This window comes from Montipora foliosa, chromosome 14, assembly GCF_036669935.1.
Source record: "Montipora foliosa isolate CH-2021 chromosome 14, ASM3666993v2, whole genome shotgun sequence".
Classification (NCBI taxonomy): Eukaryota; Metazoa; Cnidaria; class Anthozoa; order Scleractinia; family Acroporidae; genus Montipora; species Montipora foliosa.
In genome coordinates, this window is record NC_090882.1 from 11,187,282 (window position 1) to 11,197,281 (window position 10,000).

Below are 10,000 nucleotides of genomic sequence, written 5' to 3' on the forward strand. Positions count from 1 at the left end.
GACAATTGTAATATTTAGGGTTGTAGTCCGTTCAGAAAAAAAAAAAGTGAATAAATTTAAAAATAATAATAATAATAAAAAGTAAATTGAGCCTTGGAGTAGTGGGAGTAGAGACACCGTTGCATTAACTTTCAACATTTGTCTGGGGAAATGCAGTAATTTTACTGTTTGAAATAAAAAATTAAGCTCAAACGCAATGAAGAAAAGAATGAGTGAACGAGTAAGGAAATGAATTGATATACCTCAAGCGTATATCTGCACTGGCTGTGCATACCGCACCATCTTCAAACAGAAAAGACCTTTCCCATGTATATCCAGCAGGGCATGAGTTCTTGAAATAGTCAACTATGCCTCCGGGATATTTAGTGATGCATCTGTTTCCGTACAGAAACACTGCTGACAATATGTCAACGGAGAATGGCAATGGACCTCCTGTTTCCACATGCAATTGAATACACTGTGTCCCTCTAAAAAGAAAAACAAAGAAAATTGTGTTAAAAATCAAGCGGCAAACAAATTTCAAACACAAAGCAAAGAGGAAAGCTGTTGAGGACCAAACTATCATCCTACTTCATCTAAACTTAGAGGAAGATATAGTCTGCTTCGAAAATAAATTACTGAGTCCATCTTACGCCATTGGACGGGCTTTAAAGGCAACTTTTAAATCACATAAATTAAAACAGGAAATTTCTACCATTAAAAAGGAAACGGTTTTTCGTCAAACAGTCTTAAAGGTAATTATTCTTTTAAGGTTTGATTGTGATCCGTTGTCACAAAGGAGTACAAATCAATGCAAACAATCCGGAAATATAAAAACGGGCATTTGAATTAAGCCAGTCCGTCACTGCAAAAGCGCGGTTGAGATGAAAATGTACGATTTGTCATTTTCAAGGTGAATTTCGCATTGTTTCGCTGTAACTTTGATCGCTTTTCTTGTAGTTGTAAATTAACATTCTTCTTGTATCTATCTATACACATGCATGCCTTTGTATGTAAATCATTACTTAATACTTCAAACTTTATCAGTCACCTCCTTAAGTTGTGGTGATTATCATAGGGTTTTTTGATGCATCTTCATTCATTCACTTATTTCATTTTATTATGCACTATTTACCCAATATAGAAAAAGAAAAATTAACAATACAATAGTAAAATTACCTGGAAATACTACATATAATGGATTAGTGAGAAATGTGGGTAGCGGTCAAAGTAGCTAAAGTTTTCGTGTAGGCTACTACCACAGAAAAATAAAATAGTCTTTACAATGACTGTTTTAAGAATGATCATTATATAGCAAATATCATTGATTCCCTAGATCTTTAACCTTCTTTCCGATCACGTAGACGTACCACGAAAATAAAGAGACGGAAGGTTGATATTTGTCACGAAATGTTGACCCACTTACTTGTAAGGGTGCCCCGTGCCTTCGCCCTTGATTGTAAAATCATGCCCGTTGACACTCCCCTCCATATGGAATTTCAGGTTCATTTGGTCTTTGACACCCTGTATTCACAAAATGCAGAAAAATGTTACCGCATGAGAGCAAAGATGGCTGACAAATTTAAATTGATACAAGAAGATCAAAGCTTTAGTATTTTGTGGTCTTTGTTTCCTTTACGGACCTCGCTCTTCTCTATTTGTGTGGTCACGGTGACCACAAAAATACAGAAGAGCGAGGATCCAATTAATAATGTGTAGTTCATAAGGACACACCACAACACCGGGAATTCTATGCCTTTCTCTGCGAAAAAAGTGTGGGTTCTTTAATTAACGTTCTACGAAGTCTATAAACAATAAATTAAATGGTTGTAAGCTGACGGGGCCTACTTAAGGCTTATTGTAATTCTTGAGAATACGTGAAAGCCTAACGATTACTAGGTGTCATTACAAAGGCATCACTTTCTCCTTGGTTATTTTAAGACCCTGATCGTAGATCCTGCCTAAGTTCAAGCCAACGCCCTCCTTCACCGTAGACCGATGCTTAACCAGAGGGCGGTTGATGTTAAATTAACCAATCATAACACACTTAACAAAAGTGCTTGATTGTGATTGAACGAGAGCAGTACAATTGATACCGGCTGGTAGAGAAAACGGAGATCGAAGACTGATCATTGAATATTTTTAATACGGCAAACGAAGGCTCAAAAAAATCACAAACACATCATGCATGTTGTTCAGGTTGATAAGCTATGTGCCGGTAAGTTATCGCATTTTCTTCGGCCTCGGCGTGTGAAAAACGAAGAACTAACCGTTATTTCACCATGGCTAGCACTGTTCACTTTAAAAAACAGGAACAACTGAAATCTTTGTTTTCCGCCTCTTTGGTTGGTCCACTCTTTTTTGACGTGTTTAGTCCAGGAATTAAAACATTCGATGTGCTGAGCTTAAATCAGTTTCTCTACTTGAGGTAGTTTACTTGAGAGTTTGATTTCAATAAGCCACAAATTTTCGCAACGTTCGAGGACTATAACTTTGGGAATGACCTGATACTAAGCTATCAAATGCCATCTTCACTTACTTGCTTTGAAAGAGCCATGTTGAGAAAAGATCGCTTGATGCCTCAAAAGTGATGCAAAAGTCGAGTAAATCTGTTGCAGTTCACTCCGTCGCTGCCCAAACTCAACTGAATGTAGTGTTAGGGTGGAGCAATTTTAAAGCCAAAACGAAGGAAGCAAACGGACGTTGATTGACTCAACTAAACAGGCTTATCTGGATCTTAACAGGTTCGTCTGGAACTTGACCAAGGGAACAATAGTTCCACAAAGAGGTCCGCGTGACTTACAGCAATGTAGTTTTCCAAAGACTTTGTTAGATTTGTTGCGTAATTCTGAGCTCTGAAGTTATGTAAAGCTGCTGCAACTTCTTGAACATTTAAATTAATCTTAATCACAGGCTTACAGCTTTTTTCTTTGTTTGTCAAAATGCTGCTCTTATTGTTTTCTTTGATAAAATCCCGACCACTGATACGTTTTTGGCGTCGTTGAGATTTACCGCTCCATAAACTCGTCTTTTATATATTTTCTACGTCTCTTCTTGTTTAACTTAACTTAATTCCTTAGTTTAATATAAGAACCATTTGCTTAGTAACGACTTATCGTTTTTCATCGCTTTTGCTATTGCTTCTCCACTGAAAAGAGTGACTCAGTGCTTTTTGTGGCTGAAAAATATAATAAATATCTCAAATACTTAAAAAGCAAATAGACATTTGGAAAAATACCATTATGGCATTTAGTATGTCAATTGAAAGAACTTTGTACCTCTTAAACTCAAAGAGTAGCTTTTTCAAAAATTCCGGCTCTCGTAGCCAAAAATTGGAGGCCTTGAGACCTATGGCCTGCGGAAGGTTACGGACTGGTCCTTCAGCTTGGTCGGTAATGAGATCGCTCAGTCTAATCCGAAGGTGGAGCCGGGTTAAATTCTCATCTAGGTCAGAGATGTTTCTGCTATTTCAAGAAAAATCTTATCGTTTCATCTCCTTCAGGAGGAACTAATGGTTGCACAAGTCCTTTAGGTTTACGGACTGGTCCTTCAGCTTGGTCGGTAATGAGATCGCTCAGTCTAATCCGAAGGTGGAGCCGGGTTAAATTCTCATCTAGGTCAGAGATGTTTCTGCTATTTCAAGAAAAATCTTATCGTTTCATCTCCTTCAGGAGGAACTAATGGTTGCACAAGTCCTTTAGGTTCGACAGCCTCTGTATGGATAGCGAAATTTACGAAAAATCAGTCAAGCTAATAGCTGTTTTTTTTTGGGTGAACAGCGCCCATGTTTGATTCCCACGAGTGTTCCGAGACTAATTTCAAAGCAGCGCTATTGTCAACAACTTGATACAAAACAGCAAATAAAAAAAATGGTTTCCCCCAAACAATTGGGAATATGTGATCAATGTTGGTATTGTGTTCGAGCTAAATATATGCTATTCATGATAAAGCGCTGCTTGAATGTCAAGAGATAAAAACAACTGCGATCAAAAAGATTGATAGTAGATATTGGACAGAGAGCCCTTTCGTGGAGACCGCAATGATTTAAAATTTGTTTAACACCAGGTACCTTTTTGAGCTACCAAAAAATCATATTTTGCTTGATTTTTTTAAGTGCTAAATCAACGGACGTGTCTTACATTAAATTAAGAAATGTGAAGCGCTTTGAACCCAACTGTGGAGGTCAAATGGAACGGTTTCTTTTTAATCATTTTTATTTAAGAGCAGGGGGCTCCAAAGAATTTTTTTCACCCCTCAACTGTCTTAATTTACAAATAACTTTTACTGCTGTTTTATTATCGTAAAATTGTGTAGCATCCCTTTTTTTTAATTTTTAAAAATGTACTTTAAGTCTGTGCACTATTTCCTTTTGTCAATACAGATCGATGTCTAAGACGGAAACGTTTTGTGATAACTTTTTATGGCGATTTTTCTACATAAAGCCTTCTTGAACTGAACAAAGGCAGACAAAGGTTCAAACACTTCTTATATTTCTTTCTTTTCGACCTGGCTGTGGATAATGGTTGTTCTCATTTTCAACGATTTCTAAAATTTAAGTGATTTCATTTAACAAACGTTTTCAAAGCCCGGCAAAACCACGAAATGCTGTTGCTGTGGCTCCTGGAGGCGGTAGGTTGGAAGGTTTTAACGAATGGCATGCGAGCGCGACATCTGTGGCACACTGAGTCAGTTTTATAAGGTTTATTAGGAACATTGAGCTTAAACTGAACCTAAGAAAAGCTTAAAATTGCACTAGGGTTGGTTTTTATTATGCTACTTTTTCTCTCTTTTTTTGATCACGCAGCTTGAGATGCATTGTGACTGGGACAGTTGCACGAAGCTTACGCAAGAAATAACTCATGTTAAGTTAAGAGAACCTGGTAATGATGCTTGTACAAGATTTCAGCGCTTAGAATTGAATTATAGCTTTCCACATTAGAAAGTCGCGGTAATGGGGTTGACATTGCATGTATATTTTACTACTGTTAGTTCAAAGTGCAACTTAAACAGCCACAACGCTTTCTTGCTCAAGGTTTCTAACTTTTAAAAGGCCTGGCCAAACGCTCGCCACATTTCAACGCAACCTCTTGCAACATGTGTTGAACGGGCTGGCCAAACGCACGCAACATTTTCAACGCAAAATGTCGATCTTTATGTGCCCCAGGCTCATAACATGGGGAGAGACATGTAGTCCTAGCGCGCATGCCCTAATGCAACAATGTTGCGTGAACCTAGCCACACGAGTACAACATCATGCTACATCCAAATGTTGCACGAAAATTTTGAGCATTTTCAAATTTGATCCAACATCATCCAACATGTTGCCACATATCGCAACAGGGTGGCCAAACGCGTTGAAATGTTGCGAGCGTTTGGCCAGGCCCGGTAAAGACTGTATGAACTGATGATACTAATTACATAACCAGACGTATAGCTGAGCACGTAGCAGAAAAAAGTCACCCCAAGAACGAAAAATGATTGATGCCACACACATCAAAATGTTAGGTTAATCACGCGGCTTGGATCTTCAAGCAGTCTAACAAAATCTTTAACTAAATTTAGGTGCTTTAAAGGCAAAACTAATTACGTCTATCAACAAAGATTCTACAGTCTTAGTACGCAATGTATGTTTGCCTCATGTAAAAGGAATACTGCCATCTGTTCGGTGCCAGGGAGGGAGGGGGAGGGGGGATGATTGTTTTGAAGGGGCAGCGGAGGCTTACAAATGGTTGCAAAATTGGTGAGACACTCCTGTTAAATAAACACCTTTTCCAGCTTTCAAGACCCACCGAATCTAGAATTCCAACTTTTCGTACTCCCCCCTCCCTCTCCCCCTTTCAATGTTGACTGTTGAAGTTTTCAGCATTATTTTGTATTCCTAGCAACATGCAGGTAATGAGGAGGGACGGGAGGGGGTGTCAGTGTGTGAGATAATGGGTTAGTTAATAGGGAGCTTATGAAACGACGACGCCGACGGCAACGACGACGCTACAAAACAATAGGTTTAGTGAGCAAACACAATGGCTCTGCACGCTCTGCACGTGCGTTTTACATTTTGGTAGATTTCTTTGCCGTCATCTCCAAAATGACAACGTGAAATGACCAAATTCAAGGTTCTGCGGAGGATGTTAGCACAAGACGATGAATTTTCAGTTCTCTCTCTACGCTTCCAACCAACTCATACAAGTTTAATTCCTCGATAGTTACTACACATTTTTAACGCGAAACGACATGAAGTAGTTTCGTAGTGATACGAATAACGCAAACTCGTATTTTTAAATGAAGTCCTTCGTAGCCGTCGTCGCCCTCGTTTCGTAAGCTCCCTAATAACGCCCCAAGAAGGTGAAGTTTCTCCATTAATTTTGCAACGTGCTGTAGCACGTAAATTTGTAGATCGCAGAAAGAGAAGACGATGGAACAAACTTCCAATTGCAATTGGTTCAAGCTGATTGAACCAGTTTTCCCGTCGTCCTTCATTGGATAAAAAGCTATAATATCCCATACCGCTAAGTATGAGCAGAGGCTGACGATAGAGCAAAATCTTTAAGTAACTAGTTCTAACTTGTGTTCAATAGAATTTAGAATTGCACTAGGGTTGGTTTTTCTTATGCTACTTTTTCTCTCTTCGCGATTAACAGCCTAGTATGCGAGTTATAGGAGATATTGAAAGGGTAGACAAGGTATACGAGGGAGTCCATTCATTATGAAAGGAAAATTTATTAGTCCGCTTTTGTTAAAAACATTACGTTTTGTAGATAATTTGATATATTTAATTTTATATATTCAATATAGAGTTTATATGTGTAAGTGGTCGGCATATGGTAAATGACTGTTTTCTTATGGCATTCGGGGCATTCGGGCTCTCCAAGTTTAGAGCCCCTTTTGAACTTTCAGTGAAAAGGATACCTCGTTTTAGGTCAACTTGAATAGACTCTGAATAACCTGTTCTAAAAAAAAGGTGGCCACATTGTGTTACATGAGACATTGCAATTGCCTTTTGATAGCCTTTAGCAATCAATATTAAGTCCAACGGTTTCTTTGATGTCGTAGTCAACTTGAAATGATCATTGCTTCAAGGGTTTTACGTTATTTATGGCTATTTGCCCCTAAAATGGCTCAGCGATTTTTTGGCCGTTTTACGGCTAATAGTTAAGCCCATTTACCGTAGTTATTCGGTTATAAGGCGCACGGTTTTTTCAAGAAAAATCTGTCTTTGGGTGGCAAGTTAGTGCTAAAATTGGGGTGCGTCTTATAGCCAAGTATTTTCGCGCAACAAAATCTTACGATCACAATTTGAGAAGAACTTGCAATTTAAACAACACAAGGAAAGGATACTAGTTGTCTATTAAAAAAGAATAGTGCTTTTAGAGACCTTTAGAACTCTAAACGACTTCAAGAGAAAAGACAAGAAACGGAAATTTACATACGTGCATAACAGCACGTGCTCAGTAACATGATACACAATCGTTCGAACCATGTTTCGAATTCCGAGAATCGTGTTTATCGCTTGCATGAAACGTTTCTTCTCTGAACAAACAGTGTGGAGATAAAACATACCTTGTTCGTTCATCCAGCCTTTCTGGTGCACTGCAATTTGCATCCTTGGTGGCGTGTTGATATTCAGCTGTCGAACACCTTGGAATATGACTTTTGTTGGGAGTTTTTCGCCGTTCGCTTTCGCTTGAAGTCTGAACTCCTAACTCTGACTATTTATTAAGTCGGAAGGTTGAAGTACTAAACGTGTATGCGTTGTATTATGTTTATCATTTCAGGTGTGAACTTTTAGCTTTTGTTTTTACGTATATCATTAAATGCGTGACTTTTTCACTGTCTCTTTCACTGTCTTAATAACAAAAATATATTAGTACTTTGGCTTTTCATATTTACACTTTGTATTGGTTTGATTTTAGATGAAATTTTCTTATTTTAGTTGACTGTATACTCTGTACACTAGGTATTCGTATACCTGTTCGTTTGTAAAACACAATTGATTAACGTAGCTTTCTCTACTTGTTCTCTCTTGTATATACATCTAATCACTGCTCGCCTCGACTAGCTATTGCTACCTGCGAGCAGTGCAGATTGAAAAATGTATTATATAATGAAATTCTACAATAAACTTGAACTTGAACTTGAACTTGTTTACGGTAACAAAAAGAGTTCGCATGCCAATTGGGTAAGGATGATTGTTCTCAAATTCATCACATCCTATTTTTTGGTGCGTCTTATAGCCAAGTATTTTCGCTTAATTTTCAGTTTGAGAACTTAGCTTGATTAAATTGCTAAGTTTGGGGTGCGTCTTATAACCGAGTGAGCCTGTATACGGTATAAGTACTGGATTCTGAAATGTATGCATTCTACAGGGAGGCGACATCAAAAGTTCGCACTTAAATAAGAGGTCAAAAAGCCAGATTCCTTGTTTGCATTGTCATCTTCCAACTTAACTTAGTTTAAGTCACCTGTCCTTGACTAAAGAAATACAACCCTCACATACTGAAACGTCTTTTACTTGAAAAGCCAACAAGCAGACACGACTTGTATTGTGCCAACTTGCCTGAGTTTATTTGCAGTGGGCTACTAGTATTTTATCAAAAGAAGCCTTAGTGCAAAGCAAACACGAATGCGTGTCTCCGATAAAATAATGTTAACGTATCGTCTTTCATTTTTATTGGGCTTGCTATAAAACGGAAAAAAACAACATGAAAAAACGCAAAACGCTGAAAGTGATCCTTCAGGAAAACCATTTACGAAAGTCCGATCCAGAGTTCAACTTTGTCATTTCAATTCCTTCTAATTTCAACTTTAAATGACTAAGCTTCTCTGCAATGACAAAACTTTGTGCAGCAAACTGAAGCTTAGCAATTGCAGCTGCCAAGGAGGCTAGAATACTGTACCTGGCGGATATAGCATGGCTTAAAAAAGGCGGTGAATATTGAGTTTGATCACGCAGCTTGAGATGGATTGTGACTGGGACAGTTGCACGAAGCTTACGCAAGAAATAACTTATGTTAAGTTAAGAGAACCTGGTAATGATGTTTGTAAATTTCAGCGCTTAGAATTGAATTATAGCTTTCCACATTAGTGGAAATGGGGTTGACATTGCATGTATATTTTACTACTGTTAGTTCAAAGGTCTCAAAGTGCAACTTAAACAGCCACAACGCTTTCTTGCTCAAGTCTAACTGTTAAAAGGCCTGGTGTCGAAGTCGACCATGGCGGACGTGTTTCAATCGCTCTGTTAAAATTTCTCCGCCTTGGTCCCGAACATGGCCTTTTTTCACTAATTAATAATTTAGTAATGCCTAAAAACAAACCAAAAATATCCTGCGAAGCTCTCAAAGACAGAAAAATGAAGCGTACACGCGAAGAAAGCTCACAAACCGACGAGGAGGTCTTCGAGGATGACAGCCATGGCTGCTCAAAATGCAAGTCAACAAATACTCGTCTCGCTGAAATTGATGAGAAGCTTGAAAGACTACTAAAGTTAACAGACGAATTTAAAATTTACAAGAGCCTATTTAAATTCCTCGAAGATGAACAGAAGAGCATGCAAGAAAGCCTCGAAAGTTCTCAAACTGAGATAAAAGAAATGGAAGGTTTACAAGATTGTATCGTTGAACAACAGAAGACCACTGAAGCTTCACTTCAACGCGTTCAACGTGATTTCGCTGAATTGCAACGCCGTCTTATTAAATTAGAGTGTCACAGCCGCAGAGGTAACTTGAAATTCTATGGAATAACAGAACGCGAGCATGAATCGAACGAAGACACAGAAGATTTATTGAGGATTTTTTTACGCACCGATCCCTAAAGAGGACGAGGAAATTATCAAGTGCGATAGAGTGCACAGGATGTCAGCTCGTCGAGTATCGTCTAGCAATCCGAATTCTAAGCCACGACCGATTATCGTTAAGCTTCCAGCTTCCACGACAAATTGTTTATTAAATCTTTCATCAAAAACCTTACGAAAGGCCGCAATCTTGGAATTTCCGACGACTTTCCAAAGGAGGTGGAAGAAATG

At 38.4% G+C, this 10,000-nt stretch overlaps 1 protein-coding gene across 1 annotated transcript in view; it reads right to left on the reverse strand.

The window, feature by feature from the left end:
• LOC137985003 (GFP-like fluorescent chromoprotein FP506) overlaps positions 1-8,111 on the reverse strand; it is an 11,583-nt gene extending 3,472 nt beyond the window's left edge. Inside the window, exons 1-3 of the mRNA XM_068832393.1 lie at positions 7,537-8,111; positions 1,406-1,503; positions 243-467 (exon numbers count right to left, since the gene is read on the reverse strand). Of these exons, the coding sequence (XP_068688494.1) occupies positions 243-467; positions 1,406-1,488 (308 nt within the window). The 5' untranslated portion in view covers positions 1,489-1,503; positions 7,537-8,111. The remainder of the gene's footprint in view (positions 1-242; positions 468-1,405; positions 1,504-7,536) is intronic.
• Positions 8,112-10,000: the final 1,889 nt, after the last annotated feature.